Source organism: Trachurus japonicus, chromosome 8 (assembly GCF_045865225.1).
Source record: "Trachurus japonicus isolate A0001 chromosome 8, Traja_1.0".
Classification (NCBI taxonomy): domain Eukaryota; kingdom Metazoa; phylum Chordata; class Actinopteri; order Carangiformes; family Carangidae; genus Trachurus; species Trachurus japonicus.
This window is the reverse complement of record NC_140914.1, coordinates 14410006-14428845: the sequence shown is the minus strand read 5'-3', so window position 1 is coordinate 14428845 and position 18840 is coordinate 14410006. Positions and strand designations below refer to the sequence as shown.

General features: G+C 46.5%; 1 protein-coding gene across 8 annotated transcripts in view; it reads left to right on the top strand.

Moving 5' to 3' along the window:
- The window catches only part of sdk2a (sidekick cell adhesion molecule 2a), an 84305-nt gene that overhangs the window by 30422 nt on the left and 35043 nt on the right, over nt 1-18840 (top strand). For 5 of the 8 annotated variants that reach the window (XM_085784103.1, XM_085784099.1, XM_085784101.1 and 2 more), the window contains exons 2-4: nt 16303-16465; nt 18060-18166; nt 18433-18580. In XM_085784103.1, the coding sequence (XP_085640229.1) occupies nt 16303-16465; nt 18060-18166; nt 18433-18580 (418 nt within the window). The remainder of the gene's footprint in view (nt 1-16302; nt 16466-18059; nt 18167-18432; nt 18581-18840) is intronic. The other 3 variants (XM_085784104.1, XM_085784100.1, XM_085784098.1) reach the window with 1 other exon arrangement.

Genomic DNA, 18840 nt, shown 5'->3' with positions numbered 1-18840 from the left:
AATGTGATTTAGAGCTGCACAAATGAGTTTGAGTTGACTTGTCTTATTTGAGGTTGGACCTGCTAATCCAATTTGCAGTGTGAGCTTACATCTGTGATTTTCACACCAATAAGTATGATTACTTTTAGTTTGACCTTTTATTCCCTTTTTAATTAGAATGACAAACCATCTCAGAGAAAATTTTTCAGAGTGTCCTCTTTGCTTTAGTTTAATCTTTGCTTAATCAGTGCTGGAATTATTTATATCTATAATCTATCTACACACACACGCACATATACATACATGTATGTATGTATGTAAGTATAACCTGTCCAGCTACCCTCACACCACTATAGGATCTAACAGTTGATATGTTGGGAGGACAAGTACAAACACATACATTAAAGGGAGAAGGAGTAGGTGGGGGAGGGGTGAGGAACCCCACCATGCAGATTTAAACACACGTAGGACAGCAGAAGCCCACTACTCCTCATATAAACATGACATTCTCTGACTGACATGCATTGGATTAGATCAGAGTGGATTAGAGGAATGTGGAGGCAGGTTGGTGAGAACAGATCACCTAGATTGAAGAGGGATTTCTAACACTTCTAAATGAGATATGGGCATGCATTCGGAGATAAGAAGCCACATATGAAAATGGGTCAATTGTTCTGCAGGTTTAGCTTGTGATTAAGAAGATTACGTTCCACCAGTGAACAACAATGGCAGAGTCAGACAGAAGCCCAGTTGTACTTAGCCACTCTGTCAGCCTGGCTGATCCCTATTCTGTCCTTTCACCAGCATTCAGACTTTCATGTTTTGAGCGATGGGACTTAAGCACCGAGGCTGTGCTTGTCAGGGAGCAGATTTTCTGCTGGAACCGAACATAACAAAGCACAGTATAATTTGACTCATTCCCAGACCAAAGACTGTTTTGATGAAAGTTCATGTGGGTGCGTTTCTGGTCCCACCACCTCATCCTCATCCTCATTTTTTTTTCTTTTTTTCAGAGAGATTAGAGCAGGGGCACTTAGGCCAGAGTTAGTGGACTGCTGCTGATTGATCAAACCTGGCCGTTCAGTCCTGGAGAGCAGGGGAGGGTTTTCCACGCAGTCTTCTATTCCTCCCTAATGAAAGGGAGGCAAAGCTTGTTGCCTCCTTTGATCCAGAAGGGATTAAAAAGAGTGTTGCTTATGGAAGCAGAAAGATCAGGGCTGTCTGTTGCTCCGTCTGTCTGATGTACTGCTGGGAAAGATATACGGCTCTCTGCTGTGGAGTCCGAGGCTGGGGTCAGTTCACCGTGGGGCCGGGGGATCTCATTCACTATATTGTCAACCAACAAACCACCTGCCATTACCTTGACTTTGATCCTCCGCATTGTCCCCCCCTCGCTCATTTCATTTCTCTCTTCCACCAGGTTTGGCGAGATACGGCGGTGTGCCTTCTATCTCTTGTTTCTCTGTTTGATTCTCATTTCCTTCCAGAATCATATCGGTGTTTACTGCTATTACATGTTTCCTGCGTGTCTGCGAACAGTTGTCTTTGTAATGCATCACAAGGCTCCCACCGACGGCATAGCAGATCTGAGGTTTTTTTGACAGTCTGTCTGTTCATAACATGGAAAACAGGTTAGAATCAATAAGATAGTTTTGATATGCACAGCGGCGCCTTGGACAGCAATTTGAAGGAAGTCCTGAAAAACACTAATAAACTTGAAGCCACGCTTTCAATAATTAAAGCTGATTTTCTCTGAGAGAAAACATTTTTGAGCGAGCTGGTGAGGTGGAAGGCTTTGATACAGCCTAGAAGCCTTCATAAAAGTTTTAGATGTAGAGAGAGTAATTGACATTTTTCGCAAGTTGGCAGTCAGAACCACATATGCTTTGCCAAGTGGGCCCTCAAGTTTGTGCGGTCGGTCTCTTTCCCTTTCTCTCTCTCTCTCTCTCTCACGCGCACACACACACACACACACACAACTACATATGCACTTTTTCTGTCCAGTGCATTTTCAGTTTGATCTGTTTTATGGATTTCTCTCACAGCTCAGTTGAAAAAAAAAAAGATTTCAATTAATTGAGCCATGCTGTGAAATATCTATCAGATGAGGATACAGTTATTTGGACCATGCAGCATTCATATCTGCATGATGCATAGTGTGCAAAGCATAAACCATGGGTGAAATAGTTGATTTATGCACATACCCTATCTGCGTGATTTATCTGCAGTTATACACACACACACACGCATATACACATTGTGGCAGGCACTTTAAGTGATGAAGCACTCGTCAGGTACTTAACTGCAGGGTCCGTGGGAAAGTGGTCTCAGACTCTCCACCCTGGGGCAGTGGGAGTGCAGTGTGATGCTGCGTATACGGCGACATGTGGCTCTGCTGCTGCCAACCTTACACTTGTTGCTCGCCACCCTTGTAAAAGCCACTGTTTGCATATCATCCAAGCAATTCAGAGCTTGTCTGTCTATGCTGAAGGCGGCCACCAGAGGGGTTTCTTGTGTGGCTAGTTAACACGTGCGCATTCATTCCCCACCCTACCCCCTACCCCCACCCCCACCCCCACCACCACACATATGTTCCCACAGAGGGGTGGTGGAGTTGTTAAAGAGACACCGATAGCCGCTGGCAGAAGCTGCAGCTCCCGTCTGATCGTTCTCTCTAGGAGTGTTGTACACGAGAGAATGAAAACACAGCAAGTGGCATCACAGAGAGAGAGAGAGAGAGTTTCTCTGCTCCGTTCTCCCTCTACCTACCTGCTCATTAGGCTGGAGACCGTGGAGCAGCGTGAGGCCAGGTAACTGCGTGCCTGCCAGAGAAATGTCTAACATTATCGCCTATTTATCAGAAGTTGCTGAACTCGTCAATGCACTATACCAAGGCATCAATACATCAATAAATCAGCGTTCACTCTGGGCGTTCTTGACTTCTATAGCTTCCCGCCGCCCTGACACACTTTTATATACTCTGTTTTATTCACTTTTTATGTGTCGGGTTGATGTATTTTATCGAGCTAGTTACTACAGAACATAAACTAGGGATTACAACCTTGTGCATAAAAAAAAAAGAAAAAAAATCTGCCCCCAGAGAGAAATGGAAGCAATCTGTTTTTAATATACCCTACTTCTCATTCTCCGCACTGCCTCCACGCCTCACTTTTCCGTCAGTCAGCTCTGCCTCCCAATGTATGCAGAGACTGAGCAACATTGTTTTTATATCCTATTATTCCGAGAGTTCGCCTGGCCCTCGCAACAACCCGCCAACCCCTCCTCCGCCCCCCCCTTTCCCCCGGTTTACCTTTCTACCTGTTACGACTTGGAGAAGCAGATGCTGTTATCTCCCAGGCTTTCAACGGCCTGTCACATCCACTAGCTGCTGCCTTCTTCAAAAAGCTGTCTCCACGACTACCTCGCTGGATGCACTCCCTGCGGTTCCTGATACCTGCTGGGAGGCGCAGCCGGTGATGTCAAACTTGGACAACTGCAGTGGGGGGGCGGGGGGGGGGAATAAAAAATAAAAATGGACGAACCAACACAAGGGTCAGGATGATGGAAGGAAGGAGAAAGCATGTGAGTGGAAGACTGAGTGGTGCCGCTGCAATGAGGTTGTTATTTATTTTTTTCCTTCTGTTTCCAAAGCTGACTTTATTGATTCCTTTAACCTGAAACACAGCCACAGTAGAACCTTCCATCGTCCTATAGATTGGAATTGATTGCCTCGAGGCTCTCTTGTCCTGTAAATATTTGCAAGGGTTTATTGATTCCATTAGTGGCGGGGCTGCTATTTGTGACAATGGTATGGATGGTTGCTGTTGGTAAGACTGAAGTAATGCTGGGAGGCTTGGCCTTTCTTTTTTTTTTCTTCCCCCCCCCCACACACCACATTAAGGTCTTGTTTCACACATGCGTCGTTGTATATGAGCTGTCGTCGTGGCCATTATGAAGCAAATGGTCACCTGCTTGATTTGTGTGCCACTTTTCACGAGAGCAAACTATTCAGGTTGATGATATACAGTACGAGCTCGCAGCCACTCTCATTACTCTGTTTATTCATCTTCAAAGAAAGGCATCGATTCTCTATTTACGGCCGAGTGTCCACGACGTCATGCAGAGGCCACACACACAAATGCGCGCGGGAGCTGACGGCAATGTGTTTTGTCGCAACGTGTCAAGGGCCTGACATTGGACGCGACCCTCAGCGGCAGGAGTTGATTTCCATGTTATTGGAGAGGAAAAGAGAAGAGGCCGGCTGCTTTAAAAGAGCTGTTGTCTCACACTCGTAAAGCCTCTATACACAATGCTCATATAGGGGCCAGTGATGTACAGTGGATACAGACTGTGGGTGTTTCATCTAATCTGAGGAAGCAAGGGGGCCAGGAGAGTGCTGCTTTAGAGCACAGGGGAGAGCGAGGTGGCCCACGCACTGCTGCTTTGCTGCCTCCTCTACCCCCCCTCTACCACCACCGCCGCCGCCCGTCCTCCATATTCCACTGTTGTCTCAGGAACACAAAGACTATTTTCAGGCAGCCAATCCATGGCAGAGTGGGAAACTGCAGCCCTGCATGCCCCTAAAAGCCTTCATGACTTTTTAATCAGTGGCTCAGGGGCTCTGCGTCCGGCGGTTGGAGAGTGGACCCCACTGCCAGAGCTCCACTCCACGGAGGGATCAAATCCCCCCCATCTCCCTCTGCCTGAATCTCGGGCCTGTCAAAGCAGTCAGGCATGGAAGCAGTGGACGAGTGGCATCTGAAGGTGAGAGAGGGAGAGCGAGAGACAAAGTTGGCAGTGGAAAAGAGCTGTTTGCGGTTGAAAGAAAGGGTGGATGGTAGAAAGAAGCCAGGAGGGAATGTTTGTAAAAGGAGAAAGAACCTATGAGAAACTGCTGAGAGCAGGAATGGCCCTGCACCAAAATAGCAATTTCCGAGGTGAGAAGGAGTTTGTTCAGTAAAGTTGTAAGAAAAAAGGGATGCTCATATGTATGTGTGTGTGTATGTGTGAATGTATATGTTTTCGTGTGCGCATGGTAGGTTCACCCCAGCATTTGGAAGGTGATGGATTGTTACAGCATACCAAACAGAGTGGGAAAGGTGGGTGGTGTATCTTATTGGAGAGCTGGAAAGGTTTTGTGATGAATAATAGTCGTGAGTGAATTGGTCATTGTCAGAACCCTCCAGAGCCTATTGAATCAGCAAGGCTAGGGTTTTTAAAACGAGCCTCAGCCATGAAGATCAGCCTGTTGGGTCGTAATAGTTGGAAAGTGAGTTGATGGAGGCAGGAGGTACAATAGATGAGGCCTGCTCTCACCACTGGAGCAGCATTCGTCTGTGGGGAAATGGGCCACGGGAGAGACCTGTGTTCCTCCCACACACTGTGCAGAGATCAGAGAGCAATATGGATACATTTGATGATCTCGTAACAGGCACGTGCGGCGCACGCACGCACGCGCGCTCAGGTACACGCACACATACACGCACACATACAATAAGACTCGGAGCATAGCAAGCACGCTGCAAGGCGGGTTGCACGCTGCCTAATGATGCCCTGTTGACCCATCGCTAATGATCCCCCTCAACTCAGCCAGGAACATGATGAGCTTTGATCTGTCTGTCATTAAGGGACTGTGGAGTACATGCGCATCCCTTTAATCTGATGAAGAATTCAAATATACATGGATCAACTCACCAGAGACACACGTACACTCACACATTCAGGGGCATGTATTCACATGTGAATAATTATAAACAGACTCACACGTCAAGACACAAGTAAACACCTACTATATTCGCTCTAACATCTGCATTTACTGTACATCGAATCTGTACATACAGACAGACAGACACAGACATACACATACAGTAAATGCAGGGGAGCACAAATAGCCTTTGAATCCGTGACAGAGATTAAACATGTCATTTACCCGCCGTGGTAAAAGAGCAGTAATAAATAAAACAGATGATTTATTAATATCCAGACTTGTAATCCACTGCATTATATGTGTATTAAAGCACATTACTTACCATGGCATGGTGAGCGTTAAAGTGCTTCTAATAAAATTTCTAAGTGCCTAAAGGCATTTCAAAGCAGAAGCAGATCTCTGCGCAGTATCTCCTCAGTGTCTCACTAATGGGACTGATGTAAATATGTTGATTTGTGAATCTTCTCTCCAATTTAGCACTGCTCATATTGTAGATGAAGATTATCCAGGGATTATGAGGCTTGAAAAAAGAAAAAAAGCGCTATTTGATGTGTATTTATGCACGGCTTATAGATGTAGTAATAAGGAATTAGGTCCCATCATGGGTGGAAAATTCAAACGTGGAAAAAAAAAAGTGTCACTCCTACCTCCCCCATTTGGCTCACTGTCAGGTTGTCATTTAGCGATATTCATTTCCAAAAGTGGAAATTTAACAGACGTTTATGATGCAAATCACAGGCTATAACTCTGTGTGTTGTATGGAGGGCCACATTAAGCCTTCAAATCACTCACGCCGCTGCTTGGGCGCCAGTAACATTATGCCATATCTGCTTGATCGTTTGCACATATTTCAATACATGATTGCAGCCAACAACAGTCAATGCCTCCGCTTTGGAGGTCCTTGGAGGCAGAGAAAGTTCAGGGAATTACCAACATGATATTTTTTACACGGGTGTGTTAAGAGCAGTGGTTGGAACATTTCAATAACACAGCAGGGGGAAAAAAATCTCTGTGAATACATTAACCTGATGGAAGATGGTGTTCCTATTTAAATTTATGTAATTTCTAACGATAACCTCCAGGATATACCTGACATTGTGTGAAGACTAAAATTGCTGCGGTTGTAATTTTTTTTTTTTTTTTTTATAGAAAGAGCTGTTGCATATGTATAAGACCGTGTCAAAAAATAGAGCTAACCTTGGTTTTTTACTTTTCAGAGATTCCAAAACTTCTTTACACATCTCCATACTTCACATTCTCTTGCATATATAATGGACGTATATGGGGTGCAGGTTTGACTCCAGGATCAAACCACAGTGGATTTCCCCTTTAGCAAAGGTTCTTCATCCTGTGCTCCTAACTCAAATAGAAGAAAGCAACCTTGCCAACATCACTGCAGCAACTCTAGGATCCAGTGTTCGCTTGAGTGCAAGCTTGAGAATATAATTAGAAAAAACACCATTAACCTCATATATTAGATGGCATTGTTGGCACAGGGCTGTATATTGTGCCAGTGTTGTGATAGCTCTTGATTAAAGGGTATGGTTTTCTTGTAAGACAGCTTGCAATTTTTAGATCAAAATGACACAATCTTTACAAGCAGAGATGTGGACGTGTTGCATAAATCAGGAGAATAACAGATGACAGATGAGGGGTGATTAAGTTTTATTCTATGTACATAACAAATATATAGGCAAATACAGAGGGCAAAGTTGTGTATTTAGATAATCAAGACAAATATAGTCATCCTGTTTTGGTTTGGTCTGTCAAGAAAAGTGTCTTATCATTATTCATTCATTTCATCTCCAACATGCATAATTTCAAACTATTCACATTGGATCATGTTATTATGCGGAGTTTTAACAAGCAGTGTTTCTCACACTAAACCGTCCTAAAGGATCATGTGGAGAGAGCACAACAATTAGTATCTCTGACTGAGAGTTTCTCCTGCTTTGTTTGAGTCGCATGCTTCTCACTCAGCACCCGTTACTGTATCTGATAATTGAGATGAACAATGTGGTGTGAAGTCATGTAAGAATCAGCCAAACGCTCCCATTAGCATAATGTCAGGGCGTTCAGATCTTTGTCTGCCTGCTGGCGCTGTGTTGGCTGTCTGTCTTCGCGCTGTGCCACAGAGCTGTGTTCCTCCTCTGTCGCTCCTCCTGTTTTGCAGGGCACGCGCACGGAGAAAAGGAAGGCGCTCCTGTCTGTGCAGATGCCTTCGAGGTCAGAGATGCAGTGGAGGAGGAGAAGAAGAGGAAGAGGAGGAGGGAGGGCAGGCTGCTTTGAGATTCTATGGAGAAAGTGATTTTTGGGGGGGTTATAGGGTACATATCATACCGTCTCAGCTGGATTCGGTACTCTAGCATGGATGATGGGAGAAAATGGTGGTCAGAGGGTCTCGCGGTAAAGCAGTGGAGAGAGGTAGTGATGTGACAGGCTACATCCTGTCTGCTCTCACACTCAGAGGTCCCAATTAGGAACGTGGACTCGTCGGTCCTTCTGGCTGCCCTGATCACTAAGGTGATGATCCTGCCACACATCATGCACCATCTCCCCCGAAATTAGAAAAAAAAAAAAAAATCCATCCAATTTTATCCTTTACACGCTCTTCAGCTTGACTCATCTATCAACTCTAACTTTCCCGCCAAAGACCCCGTCGCTACTCATGCGTGAAAACGAATCTGTGTGACGTATTTTCGATGCGAGAGCCTCCTGAGATCCTTGTCCCCGAGTGCGCTGACACCAAAGGTGTTTGTTGTCTGCAAAACAGGTAAATAAAGCGTCGCCAACACTGATTGCTGTTCACGCCTAGGCCCAGACGAAGGAAGGGAGACAGACAGGCAGGCCGTGTAAATGTAATGAAGGGAGATAATAATTCTTTTCTCTGTCAGCTGCTCTCTGCCATTAGCATTTACTGCCAGCCCCTGCCACTCACTGCTTGGCGCCCATGCACTCTGCCACACTGATAAGAATCACAATCACCAGCCATTCCGCATGCATATATTACAACGGCAGGCGCCCTGATACCTCGCACCTAGCAAAACACTATTAGCATGCCAGTGGTATCTCTCCAATTCGGAGATTCAAAGGGATCGGCTGGGGAGAAAAGCACGGATGGGACATGGCAGTTTGAGACCTTGCATTTTGCCTGATAATATTCTGGTGTCTGTATCTTGGAGAGGCACAGTCACAAACATGCAAAGATGAGGGTATTCACACACATATTTCCATGCGCAGGCACACACGCCGGCGCGCACACATGTTACAGTATGAGAGATAAAGGAGAACAAGAAGCAGACAGGTTTTTTAGAACATCAAGAGCAGAGATGACTCTCTCCTCCAAATAAGAAAAAAAAAGAAGTACAACTCTATCTATATGTTAATGGTGGGAAGGAAAGATCCAGATCCTGCCTGGCGCATCAAGCAATTAAATCAAGACCTGCCTGATAGCTACATCTTCACGGAGCTACCCACAGAGGTCCCAGGATGGACAGGCAGCACGGCATTGCAGGTGCGTCTGATCATCTCCATCTCAGTGCGTGTGAAATAATGTTTCCCCCACCATACCATCTACTAATTAGGATCTAATTATCCAGCCTAGTGTAAACAATCACAGCAGATGGCATAGCGCGCAGTATTAACTCTAATGACCTGGGGCCCTGTGGAATTCACATTTCAGCGCGTTTGTTTATTTTCCTCCGTTAGTCTTTGCCCTACTTTCTAAATTCACTTAGGCCCATTTCCAGCCTTCTCATGCCTTGAGAAAAAGCTGCCCGCCTCCTATCCCCGCTGCTGCTCTGCAGTTTTTTTTTATTTCCTGTTTCTTCCGCTTACTGTCGTTTATCTGTTTTGTGTTGCTCTCTCTTGTTTTTTTTTTTCCAAACAATGTCAATTAGCTCTCAAAAAGATCAAGCGAAAATTTGTACCTATTTTCTCCCCCACCCGCTACCGTCTCCGTTCTCCCTTGCGAGAAGGGAGAAGAGAAAAAGTCGGAAAAATAGTGCTGTGATGTCAGTCACACGCGCCGCTACAGTGAGAGGGAAGCCTGGATCATTTCCCATTGTGTTGTACTTGCGAGAGCTCTCAAAACCTCACTTGCTCAAGATGAAAACAATTTCATATATCTTGTCCTCACAATGTAAGATATTGCCATAGTGTCTGGCTTAAGTTGATGCATTGAAATGTTGGCTCCACAAATGTGCACACAGCTCACTGCTGCAAGACATAAATCTTATTTGAGTGCCACAAAGTCAGGCAAGAATCCCTGCTTTATCTTTTTACAAAGCTATGACTATCCCTTGGTGATTAAAGACATAACTTTCTTACATCTAGCTACAGTTGTTCAGCCGTGGATCCCCCCACTGTTCATTGGACAAGGCTGAGCCGACTAGAGACTTGATGCTGCAGAGGGCGTGTAATGGTGGCTGTGGGTGTGTGAGGTCTCATTAATTGACGCCAGGCCTTGTGCCTGTGCTCCTCTGCGTGCCGTGTTCTCTGCCAGGAGCTGGACTTGCTAATTAGGCTCCTGGATATCACAGACACGTCCCTCGGCACGGAATACAATATACTGCTAGTGACTCAGAGACGGAGTGCTAAGGGGAAGGAGAGAGCATGCGGGGCAACGGGACGGAGGGAGACGGTGAGACAGGGCAGGGAGAGGGCGAGGCGGAGACTGAAAAAAAAGATGGAGAGACATCTCGACAGAGAGTGCGGGAGGAAAGGGACACGGAGAGAAAGTGTGAGAGAGCGCGATGACAACTGATGAGAGGGCAGGAAGAGAGTATGAAAACAAGGCCAGAGATCAAGGCCGCCAAGAAAGAGAGACTGCCACAACACACGGGGAGGAAACTGTTATTGTGGCGGGGAGGAGAGAAAAGAGAAAGAGAAAGTTAAGATGGGAAGAGAAAAAAGCGGAGGAAATCAAAAAAAGAAAGATAGTGTGAGACAGGCAGAGCATAGCAGAGAGGTAGAGGAAGGCACTCGGAGGAGTAGCAGCGAGGCAAACAGGGAAGGAGTCCAAACAGTGTGTGTATGTGAGTATGTGTGCAACTGTGAATCTGTCTGTGCTGCCCGCTGGAGTGTGTGTCCAGATAATTCAATCTACTGCCCATTGACTGGCCTCCCGCTCCGTCTTCACTCCTAATTAAATCTCCATTTGTTGGCTGGATGCTACTGCTTCTAATTGTGTTGCTGTAGCATCAGATAGACACACAGGCACACCTATAAGCGCACACACTGCGCACACGCGCACACACACACACACACGCTCTTGCAAAGGCCCCTGCAGCAAGTTGAGCTCCCAGACACGTCACCGTGGTACATTACACCTCAATTAATCACATCAATTACGCATCAATTAACCCGTGGCGATCCACTAAACACAGCTCTGGTGCAGGCAGCATTTCATCCGCAGAGGACCCGAGGACTTTTCTCTGCAAACATCAAAGCGAACGCATCATCAAAAAGAAAAACATTTTAGACAGCTTAACATGAAAATCCATATTCCTGCTTCATCTCTTCCTCTGAGCAGTGAGCATGACTGTATGGCTGTACGGGCTTTTAAAAGCATGTCACTTGGGCCATGAAGTCTATATTGCCACAACATAGATACAGAGTGCAAGTGCATAGTCCTGCTGAATGTTGGGCAAACATGATTTAGGGGCTATAAATACGAGATGGGGGGGAGACATCAAGCTATGATGGACTGGCACTCACATGCAGCATGCAGATGCTGATCCATGGGCCATTTCTGGAAATGAATGTAGGGGTAGATGGAGGCTCTCCATCTCCACCTCTCTGTCTTATGGTCCTGGCCTGCTTGTTTGGCTTCTGCTGTAATGGGTCGCTTCACCTTGCTGCCTAGTGTTGGAGGACACTCCCCTCTCTCTTTTCATTTTTCTCTCTCCCCCTCTCCTCGCCGTGCCTGTCTATCACTCCTCAATCTCTTTGTTCTTCTCATTAAGGAACCGCATTCGCACTCGCCATCCATCTCACCGTTAACCCTCTTTTTTTTTCTCCTTCCTTTGTTTCCACTCTTGTTCGCCCACTTTCTTAATCTCCCAATTTTTTGTGTGTGTGTATGTCCACCTGCTTTTGTCCCTTCACCTAAGTGACGGAGCGTAAAAAACCGGCGGGGTGCCTGTTGTCACGGTGACGGCCGATTGCGATGGAGTGACGGATCAACCTGACCTTCAGGACAGACTGTGTTTTCACAGGGGAGAAGTGTGAATATTTTTGCCGGAGTGTGTGTGCGTATTTAAGTGTGTGTTTTGCTTTCATGTCTGGGCTCCGGGGTCCTTGTCTCAACTTGTAAAGCAACAAATGAATGGCAGAAGCCAACCGGTAGTTCCTTGTCGTGCATGTGTGTATCCATAAGGGATGTGTTTCATCAGCTCTTAAGATGCTTTTAACCTCCCTTCACCAACCCCCCCAACCCACACTCTTTCACCAACCCATTACTAGGCCAAGGTCACTGCCATGACTGTTGCATAACCCCCATCAGAGAGGCTAGCCATAACCCATCTAACATGTTAAAGTCCAATTGAGGTGGCTAAATGACAGCTCTAAATTCTCCTGGATGATATGATGCACCAGGAGGTGAACTGGAGGTTGGTTGATGGAGCAGGGAGAGCCATGTGCATATGGAAGAAGAGAAAGAGTCGGTGGAGAAAATAGATAGCGAGGTAGAGGGACAGAGTGGGAGTGGATGACAAGGGAGCAGACCTACGAATATTTCAACAGGCAGGGGCGCCACTCTATCGCCGAATCTCAGCGATACAGTTGTGTGGAGTGCCAGCGAGGACGTGGCTGCATAGGCTCAAACACAGGTGTCTGAGGATTAAACAGAGGGCAGGAAGAGGCCCCCCGCTGCTGGAGGGGAGCTGGGGTAAGGAGGCGAGGCATAAAATAAGCAAGAGAGAGAGAGAGAATACAAGACAAAAGCCGAATGTGAACACCGTCTGTGTGATTGCATGCCAGCGTGGCGCAATGGGGAGCACAATGGGCCTTGGTTTATAAAGCTGCCCCGGTGCCTGTGGTCTTTGTCTAACAGCCATTAAAATTCTGTGTATGCTGCAGGGGACCGGCTGGAGCCATGCCACCATTCAACCTCAGCTGTCAGGTTAGAATAAGGTGTTTTTTATATCTGTGGTGAATGAGCTGTGGTGGTGCAGCTTGACTGTTGTGTGGGGGGCATCTGCTCTGCACAGCAGCCACATTAAAGCCCTCCTGGTCTTTCCCAATGCCAGTTTTTGGTGTTCCCTAGATCTGCCGACCTGCTCCGGTTGGCTTTTATCTGTGCCCATAGTGCGGCAGGAATTCCTGGTCCAGAAGGACTGCCCTCTAGCTCTCCATCTGGATCAGAAGGCTGCAGCATGCAGGCTCCGCCACGCACATGCCAAAACCCACCGCCGTCTCTCCGTTCATCACTGCCATGGAGGAAGTGACAGCTCCTCTTGGCCAGTGCTCTTCCTTTTCTTCCTCCCTCCATTACTGTCTCTTCTTCACCGACGTCAACCTTAGCTTGACATAGAGCAGCCAGTCAGTCGCAGATAAGACGCTTATCCTCCATTTTTAAGTCGAGTCCCCATTTTGTGTCATGCTTTGTATTTGTCTCTGCAGGCACATGTGTGTGTAAATGTGTGAGTGATTTACACTGTGCTCATGTTCCATGAAGTCACAGTGCTCTAAAAGGAGACCACACCTGAGACAACTTATGGATCAGATCAGCCATGATGACGATGCCGCAGCGGAAACAAACGCGTCACCCTGACACCTAAGTGACAGCCCACTCATTTGCAGCTTTCCATCTCTACTGTACACACTGTATATATTAACGGAGCTTTGTACTAGCTCATATGCATACACATGAGCAAAAATAGATGAGGATGTTCCTCCATTAAGCAGACATGTACAAACAGATGCATTACTCATTCATTTCTCTGCAGCAGCTGACAGGCGCTCAACAAAAAAAAAGAAAGAAATCAGAGGTGACAGAGATAACGCACTTAAAAATGATCCCAGCCGCTGTCGCAAAAACACACGCTGCATCTGCCTCTGACACAAACATGTGTCAGCGTTGTTTGACCTCAGCGATTCGCTGTGAAGATCAAAAGCACAAAGATGAAGAGGAAGAGGAGAATGAGGCCCCCGGACAAGAGGTTCTCTGTTGGAAACTCATTAGATCCTGGAGCCCTGTGTGCAGAGGAATTGATGCTATCTTGCTTTAGTGGTAAGAGCTGTTCGCAGTCGGCGCTCATTGAATTTCTCACCTGGACTCAAATAGAAGATCACTTCAGTTGTATCTGTACCATGGAGAGCAAGCTCTTTGAGAGTTTAGCAGCACGGAGTCAGAAGTCAATCTTGCAAATTATGTTAAACATTGACTTTTTCCCTCTCTCTCTCTCTCTCTCTCTCTCTTTATTTTGCTTTTCTAAAAAGAAAAAAAAGAGCACTTGAGTCTAAATGTGAAATTGGTCACAAGGGCCACATGTAGCCAGAGCTCGGAGATTCCTAGTCAAGGCTCAACTGAATGGTGAAAAATCCCGTGTGAACAGACCAACTGCAGATAGATAAGAAGAGTGGTGATTATGGTGTGTTCAATTTCCCGTTCCACAATTCCACATCAGTAACTTGGTATTATACATTTTCCCTCCCTCAGAGGATTGATGTGCAAGTCTGGCTTTGGCATGTGCAGGTCTCTAATGGCAGCTTGTTGATGGAGTCTGTTTTTTTTTTTTTTTTTTTGGAGCCACATTTCTGAGTGCACATCACCACCGTGCCCCTGAACCACGCTGGAAGTGGCTGGGCGTTGTGCATTTGCGCAGGCATAAGTGAATGTTTTAGGATTTTGTGTGTGTGTGTGTGCGCGTGTGTGCATGCTGTTTGCGAGCGCGAGTGTGTGTGTGTCAAGTATGAATGCATTTACTAGAGGATGGAATTACAGCAAAGCCACTACTCCAGCAGCTATAGTGCCTGGGGAAAATAGGGATGGCTCCTCCATTTGGGCTCAGACAGGGATCAGTTTCAAGGGCCTGTTGGATTTGACTGTGTTTGTTTTGGAGAAGTTCACGCAAGGGTGCTAGAAAGAAGAGATTAACCAGGTAGTGGAGTATTGTTATTACCAAACGAGAAAAATCCAAGGACTGCTTTTGAAAACAGATGGCTGTTTGTTTGCCTCTTTTTTTATGAGTGGTGTGTTTGTGGGTGATAGAAAGGGGAGTAAGGGGCTGTTTTTCGTCCCTGTGTGCTTATGTGTGTTTCCACCCTTATCAGTGTTTGTGCAAAACGTACACGGCGCACGCGTGACCGTGTGAAGCCGAGGTTTACAGTCATTCTTTTTTATTTACCGTTTCAATCAGGTGTAATTTTCTCTATCCCACCCCCAGCGTTCCCCTTGCTCGACACGGGACCTGCCCTCGCGTTCACCCACTTCCGCCGCATTTACCGCCATAAATCTCGGGTGTGAACCCGCGCATGGGTGTGTGGAGAGAGAGACAGTGAGAGAAAGAGAGAGAGAGGAGAGGAGAGGGAGAAAGGCTCCAGTAATCAGCCATGAGAGTGAGTCAGCTAGTGTGGTAGACCTAGAACCAAGGCGCGCTCCAGGCCTTGGCGGCTTACTGCAACTATTAATACAGACTTTAATTAGCCCGCCACTAACACTAGCACAATCGGCTCAGCGTCGCCCATGGCTGGTGAGGCAGACAGATCAATAGGTCTGATCATGCCTTTTTCATCAGCTCAAATGAAAGCACTTTGTCTCCAAGCTCAGCTCTGGACCTTGCGTATCACCTTAAAGGCTTTCTTTGGCTGCGCTGGCTGTGTGCAGTGTTGCGGATGGGGCCTGTATAATCTGGCTGCATTAGGGAACTATAAAGATAAATGAAGGGAGGCACAGAGCATAACTCATCCTGTCAGAGAAAGGGGTTTAAGGCTGGGAAACTTTGTGTTTTCTAAAGCAGCCCCTGCCGCCCCCACCCCCCATGGCTTCCTAGTTTCTCGCTCTCTCTTCCTCCTACTTCCTTGCATCCTTCATTCTCTCTTTTCTTTTCTCTCTCTCTCTCTCTGTGTATGTGTGTACAATCTGTGCTGTATTTTTCTCCATCTGTTTTCTGTCTATTCAGCCCCTCCCCACCTCCCTATCTCCCTCCCTCCTCATCCACCTCCACTGATGTAGAGGTATGGAAGTGTTCATTTACACTTCCTCTGCCGCACAAATTGCTCTTCTACCTATTTGCCAGTGCATTTCAATTTGAAATAAAAAGAGTAAGCTGCTTTTTTTCTTCTTTTTTTGCGGTAACAACTTATTCCATGTGCTTTTTGGCAGGCTTTTCTGTTGACCTTCAAGTTCCCAATCAGCACAGAAGAAAAATGGAAATAGCTTGTTCTTCTGAGTCCTCATTTCCTGTGAATTGCTGGGATTGTGTTGTGTGTCTGCTCACAAGGGTTACCGAATCACTGCCTCTTTTTCATACAGCTACCCCTTTACTGCTTCACTTTGTTTCTTTCTTTTTCTCACTCTGTTTTCCTGCCTGTTGAGTCTTTATCTGTTTATGTGACTCTCATTTTCTCCTTCCACTCTCTCTCTCTCTCTCTCTCTGTCTGTCTCTTCCCAGTAGATGATGTCCCGCCTTATTTTAAGATGGAGCCTCCTCAGACGCAGGTTCACCTAGAGGGGAACCGCCTGGTGCTGACCTGCATGGCGGAGGGCAGCTGGCCCCTGGAATTCAAATGGATCTACAACGGGACTGAACTCACGCGTTTCTCATTGGAATACAGGTAAGAAATCCAACCGTGGCCCCCAGAGCTGATTCCATTATCTCTTTTTTTTCATCAACTATAATTAGCTTACTACATGAGGACAGTTTAGCAGCATTTAATTGTAACTAATAGCTCAATTGCTCATTTTTATTCATATTCCAGACTCATTTCTATGGATTTATTCAGGACTGATTTGGCTGCACGTCTCCCCCGAGACATAACATCTTGTGTTCAGGGGATTGTCAGATTTATTCCTGTTTGTATCTCACCATACTCAACATTCAGAGACGGTGTGAGCTGATAACTCCACTTTTCTCTCACTTACTGTTTGTTGAAACCATCATTGTGGCAACCAAATCACACAATGCAATTTTTTTTCTCTTCAGATTTTACAGTGTGGGTGGGCTTTCTTTGCTCTGTCAGCACTAAGATGCAGTTTCACCGACCGTGGAATCGTTCTGGACACTTTTTTTTTTATCACACACTTCAGCCTCTGCACACAATGCTGAAGCCCCTTTACTCGTAACACAGTGTGGTCATGAGCAAGGCTCAGTCTCTGCTAACAAGGCCTACAGTATGTGTTTGTGTGTGTGTATGCACCAGTGTGCCATGCTTATTTGTGCATGTGCTACAGTATATGCCTGCATGTGTGTTTACAGGTCACATTTGCAGTCCACAGTGAAAGTCAGTTCCTATCTTTTCCCAGGCCTGTTTTCTGGACTCTCCTCACGGTCTCACCAGTCCCCTAGACATGGATAGACACTCAGGTTGCCTTGCCTGATTGCTATCACCCGCCACCCCACCTCCCTCCCCACTTACACCATTCCTTGCCTGTCTGTCTCCCCCCCTTTTCCCATCCTCTCTCTCCCCCTCATCGTCTCCTTCTTCCTCCCCAGTCTTTCCTCAGCATTTGGCTGTGCTCTCACGTGGCTTAAGTCTGTGGGTCTGCCTTGCAGGCCAGCCCTCTGCTTGTTATTCTTCACCAGCCCTGATCAAAGAGGAGGACTGGAATCCATTTAATCAGACCCCCCTTACCCCCCACCGTCTCCCCCCTTCCCAAAACCCCAACACACACACTCACACCCCACACACCATGACTTGCAGTGCAGGAGGAACATGGCAGGGGTTGACTACCGACACTCCAAAGTGTCTATAGCAAACCAATTAAAGGGGACTCAGCTCTGGGGTTATCAAGCTTGCATTTCACACACACCATTTAACATGAATGCACATCGGGGGGGGAGAGAGATGGAGCTATGGCTGCCCACGAGTAACATGTGATAGGTGGTCGTATGACGTGATTCAAATGACTGAAGAAACAAGATAACAATGAGGTTTTGTGAGTCCTGCCAGTCAGGAACTCAGCTGTCTCTACAGCTTTTTTTATTTCTGTCGAGTCGCTGCATCAGCACCGAATTGCTAATTTTGAAAATGTACCTCTCATTGCTAAGTGGAATGCCATTTAAAGCGCGTTTCAGGCGCAAACAAGTGAAACATCTCGATTCATTTTGCATCTTAAGTGTGGGGGATAAAAGCGCCAAGATGACAAATGTCGCTGTCTCTCATGCTGATGATGACTAATGGCACTTTGTGTTGTGTGTGTGCCCATTAGGTACCTGATCCCCTCACTGGACCGATCACACGCCGGCCACTACCGCTGCATTGTGAGGAACCGAGTGGGTGCGATAATGCAGTGCAGCACTGAAGTGCAGGTTGCCTGTAAGTGCTGTTTTCTTTTGCATACGTCTCCAGTTCTGACAGAGTTTAGGGGAGGACACTGTTTTTGTGAAAGGCTTGTCATGCATAGTATGCGGCGAGTCAGTCAGAATAAAGGAGCTTAGCTTTTGAAAAAGGTACCTAACGTGGTAATAATAACAATTCCTCTCTTTTTCATCGTCTTTGTTGCTGCCAAGCATTTCCAAAAATTTCCCCCTTATAGAATAAATTCTTCAGTTAAAACCACACTTTCTGTCCTTCATGTCTAGATATGGGCGGTTTTGTGGAAGGTGAGAGGTCTCAAACCGTATCCCAGGGTGAAGGAGCTCTCATCCACGTACCCAGGATACACAGCTTCCCCAGGCCGCAGATCACCTGGTTCAGAGACGGGCGTAAGATTCCCTCCAGCAGCCGTATGTAAGTAGTACCTTCTCCTCAGCTTGAAATTGTTTGGTCTAAGCAGCGTGTGTGTGTTTGCTTCGGCCCCGCATGTTTCTGCACGCATCCGAGCAAGAGCTCCCATATATGAGTTGTTGGAGACCGCAGAGCTGCTGAAGCCGAATATCTCTCACTTCAGAGAACTCTAAGAAGTTCAATACTGCTCACAGATTTTCTCCAATCCCCCCAACACCCCCCCACCCTCCCCCCCACACACACCACAAGTGAAGTTGAGCAGA